The 21,287-nt window shown below is 38.0% G+C and overlaps 1 protein-coding gene and 4 long non-coding RNA genes across 8 annotated transcripts; 2 read left to right on the forward strand and 3 right to left on the reverse strand.

Moving 5' to 3' along the window:
* Nucleotides 1-1,559: 1,559 nt before the first annotated feature.
* Nucleotides 1,560-5,776, reverse strand: LOC130995913 (probable RNA-dependent RNA polymerase 1). Of its 2 annotated transcripts, XM_057921410.1 has the most exons (6): nt 5,712-5,776; nt 5,537-5,628; nt 4,769-5,309; nt 2,864-4,701; nt 2,633-2,783; nt 1,560-2,546 (listed from the first exon to the last, which is right to left on the reverse strand). In XM_057921410.1, the coding sequence occupies exons 3-6, from the start codon at nt 5,288-5,290 to the stop codon at nt 1,674-1,676; spliced, it is 3,384 nt and encodes a 1,127-aa protein (XP_057777393.1). In that variant the 5' UTR covers nt 5,291-5,309; nt 5,537-5,628; nt 5,712-5,776; the 3' UTR covers nt 1,560-1,673. The 2 variants fall into 2 exon arrangements, with proteins under 2 accessions (XP_057777393.1, XP_057777392.1); XM_057921409.1 differs by lacking the exon at nt 5,712-5,776 and having other exon boundaries at nt 5,537-5,693.
* A 3,472-nt stretch (nt 5,777-9,248) lies between these two features.
* Nucleotides 9,249-12,262, reverse strand: LOC130995914 (uncharacterized). 2 transcript variants are annotated; one of them, XR_009092317.1, is made up of 4 exons: nt 12,099-12,261; nt 11,932-12,018; nt 10,091-10,153; nt 9,249-9,468 (listed from the first exon to the last, which is right to left on the reverse strand). It is a non-coding gene; the product is annotated as an uncharacterized LOC130995914 (long non-coding RNA). The 2 variants fall into 2 exon arrangements; XR_009092316.1 differs by having other exon boundaries at nt 9,249-10,153; nt 12,099-12,262.
* On the forward strand, nt 10,185-12,472 carry LOC130995915 (uncharacterized). The gene is made up of 2 exons (XR_009092318.1): nt 10,185-11,286; nt 11,401-12,472. It is a non-coding gene; the product is annotated as an uncharacterized LOC130995915 (long non-coding RNA).
* A 2,433-nt stretch (nt 12,473-14,905) lies between these two features.
* On the reverse strand, nt 14,906-17,919 carry LOC130996013 (uncharacterized). 2 transcript variants are annotated; one of them, XR_009092343.1, is made up of 4 exons: nt 17,756-17,918; nt 17,589-17,675; nt 15,748-15,810; nt 14,906-15,125 (listed from the first exon to the last, which is right to left on the reverse strand). It is a non-coding gene; the product is annotated as an uncharacterized LOC130996013 (long non-coding RNA). The 2 variants fall into 2 exon arrangements; XR_009092342.1 differs by having other exon boundaries at nt 14,906-15,810; nt 17,756-17,919.
* On the forward strand, nt 15,842-18,129 carry LOC130996015 (uncharacterized). The gene is made up of 2 exons (XR_009092345.1): nt 15,842-16,943; nt 17,058-18,129. It is a non-coding gene; the product is annotated as an uncharacterized LOC130996015 (long non-coding RNA).
* The last annotated feature ends 3,158 nt before the right edge of the window (nt 18,130-21,287 follow it).

The following is a 21,287-nucleotide window of genomic DNA, read 5'->3' on the forward strand; positions in this document are numbered from 1 at the left end:
CCAGCAAAGCCAACTGAAGGATAGACACTGAAGACCACCTGACTATTCACGGACTGATACATTAGAATGCATCAGTCCATTCCTCAAGAAGCTAAAATAGTCAACCGTTGTACTTGATGCAATTAATGCTAAGACAAAAGCATTAAATCCCGAAGATATGAGATCGTCCTTCCTGCCACAAAGCCTCTCCTGCTGTGTCACATCGGCCTGTAACACCATCTCCAAGAAAGAAGACTTTACTTCTTTCAGACTCAAGGAGATTAGAAGATTGAAGACCTGAGCCCAAATTCAAAGCTATCTCACAACGGCAAGATCCTGAAGACAATTAATCTCCGCCAACGGATCTATTCAAGACTTTGCTTATAAATAGGTTCATCGTCTAAGTTCAATCTTCACCGATTCAAGCACATCTTGTTGAACCTCTGCCAAACCCGCAAGTCAGCCTACTCATACTTGTCAATAGTTTGAATCGAAGAAGAGAATACACCAAGCCTAAAATCAGTTATCTGATTACATATATTCTCTTGGAACCTCTAGGCATTTCTTTGTAAATCTTAAGCCTAGATGTCAATTACAGAGAGCTTGTTATCTGTAATTTAGTTGGTAGTACAAACTCCCTTTTCAACCGAGCAAAAAAAGTGTTTGAGAGTTAGAGTTTTAGATAGTTATCTAAACTCGAAGTGTTCTCAGCCCCCGCAAGCAAGACGAGTGAAGTCTTGCAAACCTGCGAGATTGAGAAAAGAGACGAGAAGTCTAACCCAGTGTGTTGGTATTGAAACGGTTGTTTCAGTTGTAAGGTTTGTTGTGCACCCGTAAGCACAAGCCTAGTGGTTTTCAGTCTAACCAGCTGACCGTGGATGTAAGATGTTGATCTGAACCACATAAGATTCGCTGTGTTCTTTATTGCTTTCAGTTGTCACCTTTTCTTTAGTGCTCAATCGTTTTTCAACTGAAACTGGTTTAAGTAAATAGAGAATTCTGTAAACTGACAACCCAACCTTCAAAAAGGCTATTTTGTTAAAGATCGTTTTTCCGTTGTGTGTGTTATTGATTGAACTGACAAATCTCTTTGATTTGTCCGTAAGATTCATAACTCCTATTTGCTTTCACTAACGCTAGACTGAAGCTTATTTTGGATCAATTGTTTATTGATCTATTTCTTGAACTGAATCATTCTCAAAACCAGTCTAGTGCTCAGTCTCTAACTTGAAACGTCTTGACTGAAATTTTGTGTCGTCTCATCCTCACTATCAGTCAAGACTACTTTCAGTTTATGAAAGTGAGCTTTTCAAAAGAAGCTTTAAATGTTTTAAAATTCAAAATTAGCTTTTCTGGTGTATTCTCCCCCCATACACCAGTTTCGTAACCCTCATGGACCCAACATTATTGAATAATGTGAGTCCATATATTAAAATATTGAAATAATAAATTTGATTTTTCTTATGTTATTTATATTATTAATTCTATAATTCAACATCTAGTTTTACGATATTTAGCAAATATAAAATTTATATACAAACATATTTATAAAATTATAATGATGCAATTTGAATCTCATATTGATTTTTATGACACTTTTTTATAAAATTTCAGTTGAAATAACACACAAACTATATATGCATTAGTTGAGTTGAATACACACCAAAACAAGCAGATTGAAGGTGGAGTGAAAACTAAACATTCATATTTCTGAAGTGCCTATTAAGTGAGGATATCCTTGCAGATTTAGCCCTCTTGATTCGGACAAGCTTCATATTTCTGAAGTGCCTATTAAGTGAGGATATCCTTGCAGATTTAGCCCTCTTGATTTGGACAAGCTTGTCGTAAACACACCATGGAAAACTGATGTAATGATCCCTCCTTTTCATCCCCACATTGTAGCACCCCCAGAAAGAAGAATCATAAGTAACATGATACCAAGCCGAAGCCATGGCGTAGGCATCCCTTGATTCGCTTCCTTTCTTGAACCACGACCTAGCTTCGTTCCTAAGGGCCCTCACAGATGCACCAATCGCATCCGCATCCTTCCTCCGATCAAAAGTCTTTGACGTCTTCATGATAGCGCCGCTCAGTATCTCGGCCTCGGTCTTGATGCCATAGTAGTCCATCATGTTCCCCAGCTTGTAATCATACTCAGTCTTAAACTCGAAGGCTTCATCGATGTACTCCCTGAATCCCTTAACTTCCATATCAGTGTCGTATGATCTCATGGCTACTTCCATGGTGAAGCTCCCCAGAGAAGCTGCGTGGGGGGCGATATCCTTCACCTGCCGATAGAGCTTCCCGATGATCCTCTCCGACGTGTACGTGGTCTTGTCGGGTTTGTCCATGAAATCAGGGTACTCTTTCACACGTAGGTGGGGAGGGATTTCAGCAGGAATTCCGGTTTTGGGAAAGTCGACTGCTACTGAGAAAAGTTGGGCCAGCTCTAAACATGGACTGCTTAATGCCCCATCACGCTCTTTGTCAGCAAAGGCAGTGTGTGCGTTGGCAATGATTCCCAAACTGTCGTTTACAATGTAGTTGGTAAAGTACTCTTCAACTTCCTACACCATAACCACAGATGCACATTTTATGATGATTAGAGTTGAATCTGTTACTTACTGATGCTTATTAGTAATTAATTAATTACCTCAATGGTGACATTGTGATCTAGTAGTGTGTTTGGAGCAGGATTGTAAGTCATGGGAGGCTCTTGATGAGGGGGAATCAACTCAGGGTCCCAACACACAAAGTATATGTCTCCATCCAAATCACTCCCAGAGCACTCATTTGGATGAGGTCTGTTATTAGCACAATGCAATGTCTTAAAATCATGATTTGATGAAACTGAATAGTGAAACTATGAAAGACTCAGTTTTACCTCTTTCCTTTTCGTGGGAAGACGACACAGTCCACCATGTGCTGCAGCTCTTGCACGTCCACAGCTCTGAGAACACGGACGTCGCCTGGGTGCAGACATGGGTTCTTAGCCACAGCCACCTTTCCTGTAACGGTGTACTTGGTACCCTCATACAACCCACTGCTTCCAGTGCCTGAAAATTGCACAAACACCTGTCCGTATTCCAAGGTGCCGGTTTCGTCCATACATCCCATCATTTGGCGAGCTTGTGGAACGAATATCCTTGCCTTCACCCTTAGATCGAGCAACTTTGCTAGGCGGAAAGTCTGCAGCATCATTGAGAGGAACGGCTCTTCATCAGGCTTGTAGCCGCATTTCAACATTTCTTTCAGGATGTTGGTGTTTTCCCCGGGAGACATCAAGTCCAGCGCATCTTGAGCTTTGAGTGGATCGACTAAGATGTCATCGAGCTGAGCCACTGCTTCCCTCTGCTTTTTCTCAAAGACGTGATCACGCACTCCAAGGGTAGACAAGAGTGTGATGATCTGGCGATTCATGAAACAGGGTTGATACTTGCTCCATGATAGAACATCTAGCTTCGTGTTGTCTGATTGATACTTGAGCATGCTCTTCCTCAGCGACAGCTTCATTGATGAAGTGGGATCGACGGCAACGACACCTTTGTAGCCACCATACCTGATCTGAAAGGCAGATGGAACACCATCTCTAATTCCACATTTAGTAGCAACCCTTCGAGCGAAATCAGATGATATCTTTCCAATCCCATCAGAAAAGATATATGTGGTTCCATCTCTTACAACCTCAACATCAGGGATTCTTTCAACCTCATACTGAGCAACTTTCAGCGTCTCTGTAGACGAACTAAAGGACTGACCAAGCCTCGCGGCATACTTTGCCACGTTTCGTATGGAACTGAAGTCGCCCATCCACCGCCTTATATCATCAGCAGTTAAGCCATCCACTGGAGCAAACATCCAGAGGGAATTTTCACGCAACTGACTCGAGGAAAATGCAAGAAATTGAAACCTCTTCTCCCCTATTGTTATGCCATTCCTCAAAGTTGAAAGCACCCTCTCGTACAGCTTTGTCCTTCCATTCCCAACACCAGTGGCTACCTTTGGAGACAGATCAGTGGAATACATCTTATCCCACTCCTCATCAATGAATGAAACGCGAAGAAAATTGTCAATGTGGGCAGAAAACTGGCGCAGCACACGGTTTGACATGTTTACCTCTGGACCAGCAAAGTAAACTCTGGTTGGGGTAACTTGAACCCGGTGAATATATACCAAGCCGTCATCCAAATAAATGGTGGTAGGCTTTGGTAGTTCCTCAAATGTTTGGTACTTGCGGTATTGCTCACGTAGCCATGCCACAGGATCATAACAGCACTCCTTTATATAGTAAAGCTTGTCCAAAGCATGCTCTATGTATCTGATAGCATATCTTCGTGGATTGAGACACTGGAAAAACTCTGTGTCTAGCTTCATTCCCGGAAGGCATCCGGTCTGCACCAAGCTGCAAACCTTGAATAGTAATTTGTAAGGCAGCTCAAGGCCACGCGGAGGTTGTACAATCGGAACCAGAGGCAGATTTCCACAAAACGGGGCTCCCTTCACTAATTGGAAAGGCTCTTCGCTCACAGTGTAGTGCATGAAGTTGTTCTTGAAATCTGGGAGTTTGACGTGGCGAGGAAGCTGGAGACACAGGCCAGAAGATTGTCCGATACACGAGGGAGTGAAATCTGTGGTTCTCACCCACTGATCATCCGGAGTTTCCCTGTAAAAGCTATAAACTGAGTACTCGAGCTTCTTGTATATCCGAGGTGCTCCGAATAGCTGAAGAAGAGAATGCAGTGAGTGAAGCACAAAAACAAGACAATCAACAACAAGAGAAGCAGCGGACCTGTATAAGGAGAAGCCTTTCAGTTTGGACACTGGAATTATACAGCACAATCTGCCATATATTCTCGTACGACAGCTGCAGCCGGTATTCAACCAGATCCTCACACACAAACAAGTGCATTTTGTTGAGGGAAGATCCAAATTTAACAGAGACATCTGCAGCCCTCCACAGCACAGAAAACCTATCTTTTGATACCTGACACCCAAAATTCAAAGTGAGGCCATCCAATTCATGCATAAAAGATCTATGATTTACAAAGTTGGTGTCCTGTTCAAAGGCCTTCAAGTAAGAGCGAGAGTTTCCCAAATAATAGTAGAGGCCAATGTTGGCCAAATGTATAATCTTGTCGGCGTCTTCTTTAGAGGTAAATTGGACTTTGGCATAAGCCCTCGAACCCCTCTTGCCTGGTTTTACTTCTAGAGCCTCTATAGCTCCCTCGCACGTGTGACCCTCCAAGAACTTTCTCACTTCTTCAGCAGCAATCAGTTTAGGGAAACCAGAAACATGAAGTGTCTTTCTCATTTTTAATGTAACCGACAAACTGCAGTTTGATGTGACAAAAATTAGTACTAAATCGCAACTATGGAAACTAACTAAAGACGGCTGCGACGGCCACTATGATCATCACCAAGAATCTATACAATTTCAACATAAATCTTGAAATTCCAAGAATCTAAGGCCATGTTTTTACCAACGGATCTAATCAAATGTATGTATATGTGTTAGAGAGAGAGAGAGAGAGAGAGAGAGAGAGAGAGAGAGGATTACCCAGAAATATATTGCTCCTTGGATGAGAGTTGAACGATCAAAAAGCCATGAGCTTCTAAAGATGCAAACCCATATGAAGAAGAAAAGAGTGACTGTATTTAGAGTCAATTATAAGTCTTCGTATGTAAAGTGGATAACTCAAAGATTCGATTCTAATAAAGAGTGAGAAACTGACTCTATTCCATTGCTGACGAATGGACTCTTGCGTTGCTCTGTATCTATCATCCAATCATACGACGCTATGTGATGTGATGCACCAATTTTAATATTCAAAACTACGCTAATTCTCCTGTGCGACGGGTCGACCCGGCCCAAACCCGCCCTCCTGACCCGGAACCCTGACCCGCGTGGGTTTGACTCATACTCCTAATTATTACATTTGTGTATAATAATTGTTACTTTTAATAAACATAATATATACATTTGTTCATATAAATGTATATTGATATGTATAATGTTTTATATTGAATGAAGGTAAATATTTATATTAATATAAGTATACATTTGTGCGACCAAATGTATATCTTATGCTTAGGGTTTAGTTTTCACCTATTAGGGTTTAGTGTTCACGCTTAGGGTTTAGTTTACAGGGTTTAGGGTTTAGTTTATAGAATTTAGGGTTTAGAAAATATAATACTGTATATTAAATGAAGGAAAATACCTATATTTATATAAGTATACATTTGTACGAACAAATGTATATTTCATGCTTATTAAAAGTAATAATTATTATAAACAAATGTAATATTTTAGGATTTATGATTGCGGGTCTGGATTGCGGGCCGGGTCGGGCGCGGGCCGGGGCGGACCCGTCGCACACTGTGCGACGGTCGCACCCAAGACCAGCCCTCAAAACTATATTTAATTTTTTTTTATCTCTCTCTCAAATTATTCTTTTAGGGCTTATAGTCAAAATATACACGACCTTTGAAAAAAGTTGTAATCTTCATCTGAATTTTTAATTAAACCAAAAAAATACATAAATTTATATTTTTATTAAAATTTTCACACGAGTTTAATTTTCGGTGAAATTAGAGCTTAGTTCAGCTGATGTTAGTCTAATTTATGACGATGATCAGAAGTATTTAGAAGTTTGAAGGTCTAAAAAGGCAAAAATTAATACTCTATATTTGATATATGAAATGCAACTTTATGACTACTTCATCGGATGAAAAATCATTTGTAATATTGAAAAATATTACTCTCTCTGTCCCATAAGAGTGCGCCCTTATTTTTATTTTGAGACGTCCTATAAAAGTGTGTATTTATCATTTTTGGACATTATCGAACCACTAACTCCTTATTTTTTACACTTATTTTATACTCTCTCTGTCTCACTCTAATAGGCTCGTTTTCTTTTTTGGGATGTCCCACTAGAACCGACTGAGTTTTTCATTTTGAATAAAAAAATATACTAGTATTTAATTGGTGTAGATATCCCCTTTGTTCCTAAAGGTAAGTTTTTTAATTTTCGTGCCTAAAAGAAGTGAGACGGAGGGAATATTCTGGTCTCAACTCTCATTACACTCATCTAACATTTTATTAACAAGTGCCATCGGAAGTGATGCACACTGTTGTGAGAGGGAAAGAATATTTTTAATAAAGGATTATTTTTAATATTGAAGATATAATTTTTGGGGCAAAAAGACGATGAAATTTAAAATATGAACTTGGAATTGAGTATGGATGGAGAGCGTCAAAATGCCAACACATTAAAAATAAGAAAAATCTATCCATTATCTCTCCCTAGTTGTATAATTGGCAAGGAAATCGAGAAATGTATCTGTGTATGTATAATTGTGGGTTGAAAAAAGGAAAAGAAAAATCATCTTCTCAAGGAATTATCAAGTTGAGGAGTGCATCTCTCTCGATTTATCTCTGCAAAAATATCCGCAACGACAATTTTATGGATAATTAGAAACAAACTTATATAAAATAGAAAAGTAATAAAAATCTTATACTACTATGTAATAGAAAAATGATTTTACCGTGTCATTCTTAAATTTCTCAATTCTACTTTATTTGTAATTATTTTTTATTTTTTATTTTCTTAACTATAAATTATAATTATTAATGGTATATATCAATTAACATTAACACTATCAATCAATTAATAAAGACGTTACAAAAGAATAAATCAATTAATATTTATATATATTGTTTATAAATATTTAGCATATATATAATTCTAATTGTGATGTGATCTCATTAAATGATTTGTGCATAATTGTAATAGAAATATTAAATATTAAAATATAGTAAATTTATGACAATAAAAATAATAATTGTTAATAAAGAATATATATATATATATATATATATATGTGTGTGTGTGTGTGTGTGTGTGTGTGTGTGTTTATTGGGATGTTAATAAATTCATAAAAATTGAAAATATTTAGTTGGGTTTGACAATAGATGAGTAGTAAAATAACCTTTTAATCGGGTTTAGATATGTACAAATACAAAAATTTTAAAGGTGTCCAAACATTAATCGACATGCATATATTGAATTTTTTTTATTTTTTTATATTTTATTATTCATACTATTTATTATTAAGGCATATAACTTTGTAATGATCGATTATACTGAGATAAATAATCAATTATTATATATATATTTAAATGTGTTCGATTATTCAGGAGGGGTACGAGTATATACGTTCTAGACAAGTTTAAATATATCGACATGCTTACATGAAATTTTCTCGATTTTTTTTATCTTTTCTTATTTAAATTATTTATTATTAGTATTTACTTAGTAATGTGTATTGAGATAGATAACCATTATCACAACAATTTATATGTATATATTTAAATATGTCTGAGTAATTAGTAGGTACACCCTTCGTCTCACATGTATTTAGGAAAGTTAAACTAGGGAGGAAAAGAAGAAGGTCCACATGTTTAAATGAGTTTTTAAATTTAATTAGGGAGAAACCTCGATCTCGATCTGCAATACCAGGGACATCAAAAATCTCAAACGAAAATTCATCCATAAATTATTGAAAATAAATTTTGAACAAATTTTAAACTCTAAATGAAGCTTTGATTTTCTAGAGATTGCATAATGAATTTTTGATTTTCGAAGGTCAAACGAAAATTCATCACAAAATCAAATCTAAACTTTAAATCAAAGCTTGATTCCAGATTTAAATTCAAGAAAAGGCATTTCAAGTTAGGCTTTTATAGTGCTTTTACAGTGCAAAGAGTAGAGAGAGGGCAACAAAGAGCAGAGATTGAGAGAGAATCCGTAGAGGGTAGAAATAACAGGGTTCAATTAGGCTTTTATATTGCTTTTAATTATTTTACTAATCCACTCCTAATATGGCTCAAAAAAGAAACAAGTCATGTTATATGTGACAGCCCAAAAAAAAAATACGAACCAATAATATTGGGACGTGAAAGTATTAAATTACAAATTTTGGACGTGCATCAGTAGTAAAATCACTTTTAAATTACTATGTTTTAGCTGAGTATTGTACTTAAATACCAAATGAACCTTACCATTAGTCTACAAGTGTGTGGGAATTTTGTCACGACCGGCCTTAATTAAGGATAATTAATCCGGGAAAACCATGACTGGGGAAGGGAAATTAAGAAGCGGGTTTAGAAAGGGGTGCATAAAAGAATACTCAAAGAGCTTGAATACGCGTGAAATATTCCTTAAAAAAGGAAAAAGGCATAGTTCGCATAAAAAGGGTACTCAAAGAACTTGTATAAGCGTTATATTCCTTAAAAGGAAAAAGGCATCGTTAGGGGCTTGGCTAAAACATTATCAGAGTTTGCAACGGAAGGTGTAACTGAAATAATCAGTGTTTACAGCGGAATGCATAACTGAGATACATGTATGAAGACATGTATCCTTTCTGAGCCTACTTTAAGTTCAACAAAAACTCCACTCAGCAACACTTCATCGCCCATCACAACTCAACCTGCACAAACATAAACATACGAAGGGCTGAGTACAAGAGTACTCAGTGGGCAGTGCCAAGCATATAACATAATATCAACAACAAAACACAACTTCGCATAAGAGGCATAAGTTTCTTTCAAATCCTTTGCTCATTAAACATTTCCATATTCATAAACAGCATGAGTGCATTCTTCATCATTAACAATCATCAACACGCATCGTGTCGTGGAGAAGGCCTTCCCCAACGAACACGGGCATCGCGCCGTGAAGGGGGCCTCCCTCAGCGGTCACGGCATCGTACTATTGAGGGAGGCCTCCCCCAATAGACGCTGTAACACTGGAATACTGGCATCGCGCCGCTAGGGAGGCCTCCCTCAGCGGACACGGGCATCGCGCCGTGAGGAAGGCCCTCCTCAGCGGACACGGCATCGTACTGTTGAGGGAGGCCTCCCCCAACAGACGCAAGCATCAATCACAGGCATAAACTTATCAGCGTAAAGCATTCAAGCGTAAATAAGCGTAATCAAGCGTAAATCATTTAGCGTAAAGCATAATAAAGCATATCATACTTGAAGATCCAATTTGCATTATAAAGCATAACACATGCATAGCATTTTATTTACGCGTAAGAAATTGCCCACCTGATAGCAAAGTTTTGCTAAGGTACTCTAACTCCTTGTGTAGTTCTTACTCTCGCGCTTGACCTTAATCACGAGAATATAAAATAAGACATTGCCTCGAGGAAAATTCTTAATTAATGAGAAAGCGTAATTTAACTATGCATGAATCTGGTATGCGTGATCTAATCTTTTGAGCGATAATCGGGAATTCTACTATTAATCCTCGTTAATAGATTTAGCTAATTCTCGTCTAGCGCGGTCGAATAAAACTGTGATTCTTCCTTCCTCATCGGAATATTCTAGTCGTGAAATAAACCTCGCATTTGTACTTGATTGAAAAAGGACTAACTCGGCTTTAAACGAGGTGTGACCTTGTAGAAATTATCGGGCTTTTCGATAGAAGCATCATTACTAGCGTAACCTCAAATAATTAATAGGCTCAAAAGAGAGTAGCCAATTAATTAAATAAACCAGTGGCTTAAATGAAATAAACAATAATGGCTTGCTTTAAAGTCGGAAGTCCAAAAACATTAATTAATAAACTGGGCGGCTCATTACTGATAAATAATTGGGCTCCATCAAAAATTGATACTGCTAGGCTTAGCTCAAAGGAGTAACTTCAGCTCAAGCTTTAAAAGAATTAAAGCCCAACTTAAAAAGTCTTCGACCCAAAACAATTAAAATAGGGGTCCAAATAATAATTAATGTGGACTGAAAAGAATTAATCTTAGCCCAGAAAGGCAATTTAATCGGCCAAAATGATGAATTAAACTGGCCCAACGAAATATAAATGGGACTAGAATAATAGCCCATCATAAAATATGCATCAGCCCAATTCCTTAAATTAATCGAGCCCAACTTAAAATAATTCGGCCCACAATAAATTAAAAGGGAAAGCCCAATATATGCTAGCCCATGTGAAATTAAGGGATATGGTTCTGGGCCCAAATTAATGGGATAACAAACAGCCCATCTAAAAAAAATACTCCAAAATCGGCCCAAGCAAAGGAAATAAACTTAAGCCCAAACAATTTAAAAAAAACAAAAGGCCCAAAAGCTCTACTTCTCCTCCCCCTCTCGGTTATCTCTCTCTCAACTCTCAAACCAGTCGCTCGTCCTCCTTCTTCTCTCTCTCGCTGAAAATCCAATCGAGCTCTCTCTCTCGATTCACGGCTCCGACGAGGTTGCCGGCGTCGCCGCCGCCTAAGCCCGGCAAGGTCGTGCCTCCTCCCTTCCCTCTCTTCTTCTCTTACCCCTTTTCCCGTCTCTCTCTCTTTTTTTTTAAAACTGAACTCTAATAATCTCTCTCCTCTCCTCCCAATTTTCGACAGAAAAAGAAAAAGGCAGCGGCTTGCCGCCGAGCCGTCGCCGGCCGTGAGCAGCCCCCGGCTGTTCTCACCCACTTCTATTCCGGCGAGTAGCAGCGAAAGCCGCCGCCGATCCCTGTGTTCACGGCTCAGCAGCCTCACAATCTCAGCCCTCTCCTCGCCGATCGACTGCAACGAAGGTCGCCACCTTCGACGGCCTCCTCCAACAACTCACACATCCCGACTCACAACAACAGCGACAACAGCTTCATCTCAACACTCACGCCCACACACAATGCATAGATACTCCCTTTTCTTTTCTTTAACCAATTTGTGATAATTCTAAAATGTAGTAGAAAGAACATTTTATGGAACTCATTTATCAGAAAAAGAACAAGGTATGCGTGCTGATTTCTGTGACATAATATGTGTGCGTATCCTCTGTGAATTGTGCAGTCCTAGTTAGTGTTGATTATGTACATGAACATGTCATCGGTGATGGTTTTCTTTATAAAATGAATGACTGATTTTGAGTGTATGTGTGAGTTGGTTTACCTCTTATGAAAATAAGTTGATTTCTCCAGGAGTGAGTTGCTGTAAATTGATGTTGGCTGCTGTGGTGTTTGAATCAGTGGATAGAAACTGAAATAAATCATACTTGTTTCTTTCAATAAATACAGGTTGCAAATGGAAGAAAGGTGGAAACATTAAGGCAAGCTTACCTTGAGAACTTGACAGGAACAAGCTGGGATTGTTCTTTGGTACTCTGTGAATGAGCTGAGAGTGAGTATTGCATTATTGCGTGTGGTGGGGAAGGAAATAAGTGGAAAGTTTGGTGGAGAAAAAGGGTGGTGGCTGATAGTTGAGTGTGGTGGGGAAGTTGGTGGAGTGGAGAAGTGGAGTGGAGAAGTGGGGAGCAAAGACGTGTACATTATTTACAAAAGATTGAAATAATAATTGTATTTAAACTTTAATTGATTGAAGAGCTTTTGCTTTTGTAATATACTAAACGATTTTCCCCAAGCTGGGAACTAGCCTGTAATCTGTGAACTGTAAATAAATACTGGCTTCGATTTTCAATCATCGCATTTCTGTATCTTGCTTGATATCTTTTTCCTTGCCTGCTAACTTGTTAAACTGTAATATAACTTAAATTAAATCTGTAGATTTAATCTGCGTTGCAGTCGGAATAATTCCTCGACTTCTAGTAGTACTAGTAAAATATAACTGCTTCTGTTTCTCGATTAATAAATAACATGACTTTGCTAAGTCAGTTATAACTTGGAAATAATAATTATTGAATGCTCAATAATCCTCGTCGCGTTTTTCTCATACGTTATAAAAGTATAAAGCTAAAATAATAACTCCGTTTCTGATAAAAAAAATCAGGACCATAAACTGGATTCATTTATAAAAATTTGCATTTACTAGTTTTAATCATAAATAAAAGAGCGGGCTACTACATACTACCCCTCTTAACAAAAATTTCGTCCCGAAATTTGCATATCTCTGCTAAAACAGTTCGGGGTATTTTTCCTTCATCTTGTCTTCAAATTCCCACGTAGCTTCTCTTGTCTGCGGTGTCTCCATAAGATTTTCACTGATGTGATTGAGGCTGATTTCGCAAGTGTCCACGTATTGCTGGCAAGGGGGTGCGGGTGTTCTCAATTGCTGAACCTCGTTATCTGTTGGGTCATTGCGTGGAGTAGTGACCCTTTTGGCCACAATTGTAACAACCGTTAGTCCCAGCTCGACAAACACCCCTATGCATCTTACCGCAATTTGGGCAAGGTGAAATTTCTTTCTGACCTTGGTTACCTCCAGTTGGCTCGAGGTTAGTCTGTGCCTCGTACCTTGGTTGATTAAACTGTTCGGCCCGTTCCTTTTCTTGCCACACTTTCTTACTAGTCTGATTGATATTGTCTTCGTTGTTGTCCCACTTGCGCTTCCCTTTGAGGGTATGCGAGGCTGCTGGTGGATCGTTTGGCGTTGAGATCAACAGTGGGGCTGACTTGTCTGACGGCATTGCAGCTTCAATGTCAAGTGCCCTGTTCAGAGACTCCGTGTATGAGAGTCCTCCGTGGCTTGCTAGGGCCATCCTAATTTCGTGTCGCAGACCGGTACAAAATTTCTCTGCCATCTTCTCATCTGTGTCCACTTGTTGCGGAGCAAACCTAGACAGGTTGCAGAATTCCTTGTCGTATTCAACCACAGATTTCTTTCCTTGCTTTAACTCGTAGAACTCAGCTTCTTTCTTCTTCCTATAGCTTTTCGGAATATATTTATCATATAATCCTGTCTTAAAATCTTCCCAAGTATAACTTGCCCATTGTTCAGGTGTCAGAATTTTTCGTCGTGCTTCCCACCAGAAATCCGCTGATCCTGTTAGCTGGAATGAGACGCAAGATAGGCGCTCCTCATCACTACAATGTAGAAAGTTGAAGATGCGTTCATTTGCACGCACCCAAATCTCAGCTTCAGCTGGTTCACTCGTTCCGTCAAACGTAGGTGGGTTCTGCCTTAAAAAGAGTTCTTCGACTCTCCTAGTCGGGGGCGGAGGGGATGGGTTATGTCCTCGAGCATCTTGTGGTTCTTCGGGTACATCGTTACGGTTTCTGCGATTGTTATTGTTTCTCGCAGGGCGTCCTATCTTAGGCGGCATTCTGATAGCAAAGATGTGCCAATTAGTACACTCTAGCATAATCTAATACAAGCCTCAAAAGAATTCTTGTACAGGTTAACTTATTCTAACTTGTAAACAAGTCATAACTCCAATGACAACATTGATGTAGTAAGCTCTAAGGGTCCTTAGCATCTCAAATCCATGAGTCATATCAATTCTTAAGCATATAATATCACATCATCTAAATTGGATACTTAAGCATAAGTCATGGAGATTCATAGCGGCTATAAAATCATGAGCTTAAGAATTATTCTATACGTATCACTTATCTTGCTGCCTTCACTATAGCCACCAAAAGATACAATCTAATTTCTTCTATGTTTGCTTCTATGTTTTGTCGTAGTGGTGATCTCATAACTTAATAGCTCTATGTTCATAGGGATTCATTCCATAGGCATACTTAATCGCACTTGCGTAAATCATTTCATTCAAACACAATATAACAAAGCTATTAATAGTTACTCACTTTGCTATTACGATAATTCTCACTTTTTTGTAAACATTAACTCAAAACTTGGAATAGCTTACCATTCTGCTTCGTTGAGTGTGATGCGATGAAGTGCTGAGCTTTGTCGATTGAACTCTAGACACTTTAGTGATCCATTCTAAGTTTGGCTTAAATAAACTCTTAGGCTCAGAGCAAACGAACTGCTCTGATACCACTCTGTCACGACCGGCCTTAATTAAGGATAATTAATCCGGGAAAACCATGACTGGGGAAGGGAAATTAAGAAGCGGGTTTAGAAAGGGGTGCATAAAAGAATACTCAAAGAGCTTGAATACGCGTGAAATATTCCTTAAAAAAGGAAAAAGGCATAGTTCGCATAAAAAGGGTACTCAAAGAACTTGTATAAGCGTTATATTCCTTAAAAGGAAAAAGGCATCGTTAGGGGCTTGGCTAAAACATTATCAGAGTTTGCAACGGAAGGTGTAACTGAAATAATCAGTGTTTACAGCGGAATGCATAACTGAGATACATGTATGAAGACATGTATCCTTTCTGAGCCTACTTTAAGTTCAACAAAAACTCCACTCAGCAACACTTCATCGCCCATCACAACTCAACCTGCACAAACATAAACATACGAAGGGCTGAGTACAAGAGTACTCAGTGGGCAGTGCCAAGCATATAACATAATATCAACAACAAAACACAACTTCGCATAAGAGGCATAAGTTTCTTTCAAATCCTTTGCTCATTAAACATTTCCATATTCATAAACAGCATGAGTGCATTCTTCATCATTAACAATCATCAACACGCATCGTGTCGTGGAGAAGGCCTTCCCCAACGAACACGGGCATCGCGCCGTGAAGGGGGCCTCCCTCAGCGGTCACGGCATCGTACTATTGAGGGAGGCCTCCCCCAATAGACGCTGTAACACTGGAATACTGGCATCGCGCCGCTAGGGAGGCCTCCCTCAGCGGACACGGGCATCGCGCCGTGAGGAAGGCCCTCCTCAGCGGACACGGCATCGTACTGTTGAGGGAGGCCTCCCCCAACAGACGCAAGCATCAATCACAGGCATAAACTTATCAGCGTAAAGCATTCAAGCGTAAATAAGCGTAATCAAGCGTAAATCATTTAGCGTAAAGCATAATAAAGCATATCATACTTGAAGATCCAATTTGCATTATAAAGCATAACACATGCATAGCATTTTATTTACGCGTAAGAAATTGCCCACCTGATAGCAAAGTTTTGCTAAGGTACTCTAACTCCTTGTGTAGTTCTTACTCTCGCGCTTGACCTTAATCACGAGAATATAAAATAAGACATTGCCTCGAGGAAAATTCTTAATTAATGAGAAAGCGTAATTTAACTATGCATGAATCTGGTATGCGTGATCTAATCTTTTGAGCGATAATCGGGAATTCTACTATTAATCCTCGTTAATAGATTTAGCTAATTCTCGTCTAGCGCGGTCGAATAAAACTGTGATTCTTCCTTCCTCATCGGAATATTCTAGTCGTGAAATAAACCTCGCATTTGTACTTGATTGAAAAAGGACTAACTCGGCTTTAAACGAGGTGTGACCTTGTAGAAATTATCGGGCTTTTCGATAGAAGCATCATTACTAGCGTAACCTCAAATAATTAATAGGCTCAAAAGAGAGTAGCCAATTAATTAAATAAACCAGTGGCTTAAATGAAATAAACAATAATGGCTTGCTTTAAAGTCGGAAGTCCAAAAACATTAATTAATAAACTGGGCGGCTCATTACTGATAAATAATTGGGCTCCATCAAAAATTGATACTGCTAGGCTTAGCTCAAAGGAGTAACTTCAGCTCAAGCTTTAAAAGAATTAAAGCCCAACTTAAAAAGTCTTCGACCCAAAACAATTAAAATAGGGGTCCAAATAATAATTAATGTGGACTGAAAAGAATTAATCTTAGCCCAGAAAGGCAATTTAATCGGCCAAAATGATGAATTAAACTGGCCCAACGAAATATAAATGGGACTAGAATAATAGCCCATCATAAAATATGCATCAGCCCAATTCCTTAAATTAATCGAGCCCAACTTAAAATAATTCGGCCCACAATAAATTAAAAGGGAAAGCCCAATATATGCTAGCCCATGTGAAATTAAGGGATATGGTTCTGGGCCCAAATTAATGGGATAACAAACAGCCCATCTAAAAAAAATACTCCAAAATCGGCCCAAGCAAAGGAAATAAACTTAAGCCCAAACAATTTAAAAAAAACAAAAGGCCCAAAAGCTCTACTTCTCCTCCCCCTCTCGGTTATCTCTCTCTCAACTCTCAAACCAGTCGCTCGTCCTCCTTCTTCTCTCTCTCGCTGAAAATCCAATCGAGCTCTCTCTCTCGATTCACGGCTCCGACGAGGTTGCCGGCGTCGCCGCCGCCTAAGCCCGGCAAGGTCGTGCCTCCTCCCTTCCCTCTCTTCTTCTCTTACCCCTTTTCCCGTCTCTCTCTCTTTTTTTTTAAAACTGAACTCTAATAATCTCTCTCCTCTCCTCCCAATTTTCGACAGAAAAAGAAAAAGGCAGCGGCTTGCCGCCGAGCCGTCGCCGGCCGTGAGCAGCCCCCGGCTGTTCTCACCCACTTCTATTCCGGCGAGTAGCAGCGAAAGCCGCCGCCGATCCCTGTGTTCACGGCTCAGCAGCCTCACAATCTCAGCCCTCTCCTCGCCGATCGACTGCAACGAAGGTCGCCACCTTCGACGGCCTCCTCCAACAACTCACACATCCCGACTCACAACAACAGCGACAACAGCTTCATCTCAACACTCACGCCCACACACAATGCATAGATACTCCCTTTTCTTTTCTTTAACCAATTTGTGATAATTCTAAAATGTAGTAGAAAGAACATTTTATGGAACTCATTTATCAGAAAAAGAACAAGGTATGCGTGCTGATTTCTGTGACATAATATGTGTGCGTATCCTCTGTGAATTGTGCAGTCCTAGTTAGTGTTGATTATGTACATGAACATGTCATCGGTGATGGTTTTCTTTATAAAATGAATGACTGATTTTGAGTGTATGTGTGAGTTGGTTTACCTCTTATGAAAATAAGTTGATTTCTCCAGGAGTGAGTTGCTGTAAATTGATGTTGGCTGCTGTGGTGTTTGAATCAGTGGATAGAAACTGAAATAAATCATACTTGTTTCTTTCAATAAATACAGGTTGCAAATGGAAGAAAGGTGGAAACATTAAGGCAAGCTTACCTTGAGAACTTGACAGGAACAAGCTGGGATTGTTCTTTGGTACTCTGTGAATGAGCTGAGAGTGAGTATTGCATTATTGCGTGTGGTGGGGAAGGAAATAAGTGGAAAGTTTGGTGGAGAAAAAGGGTGGTGGCTGATAGTTGAGTGTGGTGGGGAAGTTGGTGGAGTGGAGAAGTGGAGTGGAGAAGTGGGGAGCAAAGACGTGTACATTATTTACAAAAGATTGAAATAATAATTGTATTTAAACTTTAATTGATTGAAGAGCTTTTGCTTTTGTAATATACTAAACGATTTTCCCCAAGCTGGGAACTAGCCTGTAATCTGTGAACTGTAAATAAATACTGGCTTCGATTTTCAATCATCGCATTTCTGTATCTTGCTTGATATCTTTTTCCTTGCCTGCTAACTTGTTAAACTGTAATATAACTTAAATTAAATCTGTAGATTTAATCTGCGTTGCAGTCGGAATAATTCCTCGACTTCTAGTAGTACTAGTAAAATATAACTGCTTCTGTTTCTCGATTAATAAATAACATGACTTTGCTAAGTCAGTTATAACTTGGAAATAATAATTATTGAATGCTCAATAATCCTCGTCGCGTTTTTCTCATACGTTATAAAAGTATAAAGCTAAAATAATAACTCCGTTTCTGATAAAAAAAATCAGGACCATAAACTGGATTCATTTATAAAAATTTGCATTTACTAGTTTTAATCATAAATAAAAGAGCGGGCTACTACAAATTTGTTGTTGTTGTTGTTGTTTTTTTTTTTTTTTAAATTTTTACTATGTATGCTTAATATTTACTTTGTAATATTTGGTTTTACTGAGATATTATTGTAACATTTTTTTATTTAAAAACTTAAATGGATTAAGGTAATTAATCAAGTTTAGGAATTAGGACATGCATGAATATATTTATTTTAGATGGTTTCAAGTGTTTGAACCTTAACATGATCGTCTTGTTTTGATATAATCAACAACTAGGATTGTCTAATTGGTTATCGGATTTTGGTTAATCCATTAACCGAATCGAAATTTATGGGTTTGAGTATCCAATAATCGAAATTTTCAGGCAATGGATTGATTTTGGTTATCACTTTTTAAAAAAATTCGGGTATTGGTTAACCAAATCGGTTATCGGGTTAACCGTGTATATATATATATATATATATATATATATATATATATATATATATGTGTGTGTGTGTGTGTGTGTGTGTGTGTGTGTAAAATACAATATAATTAATGGTTGGAACAAAAAGTAAGGCGCCATATATTATTTTCAAAAATCTCTATTATCCTTCATTCTCAATTTTTCACAAGTCATATCTCTTATTTTACATTGATTTTTAATCAAACTCTATATAAATACTTGTGTAGTATCTGATCCTTTATATATTAGCACCATCAATATAATTTGATCAATCAAGTTTTAGATGGCCAAATAAATAGTTATATTTTTATTAAAAAATAATTTAATTTATCTAATGTTACTTTGGCCAATAATTAAATTTATTGGGACATAAAAAGATATATCCAACCTCCTGGTTTTGATGATACCAAAACTAGGGGTGTTCACAATTTGGTTTAAACTGTAGACCAAATCAAACCAAACCGTATTTGAGTGGTTTGGTTTGGTTTACGGTTTAGGTTTGGTTTTTTAAAATTATAGACCAAACCAACCGTAAACCATTATATATATATATATATATATATATATATATTATTAATTTAGTTTGTTGCACACTTATGTAGTTATGTTTTTCTATATAGGTTGAAAAAGAAATATGCAAGGATGTTGTAGATATTACTCATTATATGGCATATATGCTATTAATTATTGTCATATTTGTTTTCATATAATATTCATATTAGATTGTTGGTTCTATCACATAAGTTGAAGATGTGAAATTTATACAACTTTTTGATTATTTGCAAAAGGTGTTATTTTATTCTTATTCTTAAAATACACATAAAATCATTTCATTCATTTATGTCTCGGAATAGTTTTTAGTGTATTTCGACTATTATTTTCAATAATATTTTATTTTTATTATTTTTGAAGATCTTTTTATTACTTTGAAACAAGAAAATAAAAAATATATAAAAAAACCGTAAACCAAACCGCACCAAACCGCATTAATGCAGTTTGGTTTGGTTTGGTTTTGATACTAATACAGTTTAGTTTGGTTTCAAAAAATTATCAAACCGTATTTTACGGTTTGGTTTGGTTTTAGTGTCAAACCGCACCAAACCAAACCGCGAACACCCCTAACCAAAACTACTAGAGTACTCTTCTAGATTATGTTTCTCTTTATGGACTTAAGTATTTTAGTCCTAACTAGTTTAGTCTGAAGCGGCAAAGACTGAAGACTTTAACTGAAGGCACCAGACTGAAGAATGAAGGATGTTGGTTGAAGCAGAAGATTGAAGACACATGATCAGCAGAGCCGACTGAAGGATAGACACTGAAGACCACCTGACTATTCACGGACTGATACATTAGAATGCATCAGTCCATTCCTCAAGAAGCTAAAATAGTCAACCGTTGTACTTGATGCAATTAATGCTAAGACAAAAGCATTAAATCCCGAAGATATGAGATCGTCCTTCCTGCCACAAAGCCTCTCCTGCTGTGTCACATCGGCCTGTAACACCATCTCCAAGAAAGAAGACTTTACTTCTTTCAGACTCAAGGAGATTAGAAGATTGAAGACCTGAGCCCAAATTCAAAGCTATCTCACAACGGCAAGATCCTGAAGACAATCTCCGCCAACGGATCTATTCAAGACTTTGCCTATAAATAGGTTCATCGTCTAAGTTCAATCTTCACCGATTCAAGCACATCTTGTTGAACCTCTGCCAAACCCGCAAGTCAGCCTACTCATACTTGTCAATAGTTTGAATCGAAGAAGAGAATACACCAAGCCTAAAATCAGTTATCTGATTACATATATTCTCTTGGAACCTCTAGGCATTCCTTTGTAAATCTTAAGCCTAGATGTCAATTACAGAGAGCTTGTTCTCTGTAATTTAGTTGGTAGTACAAACTCCCTTTTCAACCGAGCAAAAAAAGTGTTTGAGAGTTAGAGTTTTAGATAGTTATCTAAACTCGAAGTGTTCTCAGCCCCCGCAAGCAAGACGAGTGAAGTCTTGCAAACCTGCGAGATGGAGAAAAGAGACGAGAAGTCCAACCCAATGTGTTGGTATTGAAACGGTTGTTTCAGTTGTAAGGTTTGTTGTGCACCCATAAGCACAAGCCTAGTGGTTTTCAGTCTAACCAGCTGACCGTGGATGTAAGATGTTGATCTGAACCACGTAAGATTCTCTGTGTTCTTTATTGCTTTCAGTTGTCACCTTTTCTTTAGTGCTAAATCGTTTTTCAACTGAAACTGGTTTAAGTAAATAGAGAATTCTGTAAACTGACAACCCAACCTTCAAAAAGGCTATTTTGTTAAAGGTCGTTTTTCCGTTGTGTGTGTTATTGATTGAACTGACAAATCTTTGATTTTTCCGTAAGATTCATAA

The sequence above is a fragment of the Salvia miltiorrhiza genome, chromosome 7 (assembly GCF_028751815.1).
Source record: "Salvia miltiorrhiza cultivar Shanhuang (shh) chromosome 7, IMPLAD_Smil_shh, whole genome shotgun sequence".
Taxonomy (NCBI): domain Eukaryota; kingdom Viridiplantae; phylum Streptophyta; class Magnoliopsida; order Lamiales; family Lamiaceae; genus Salvia; species Salvia miltiorrhiza.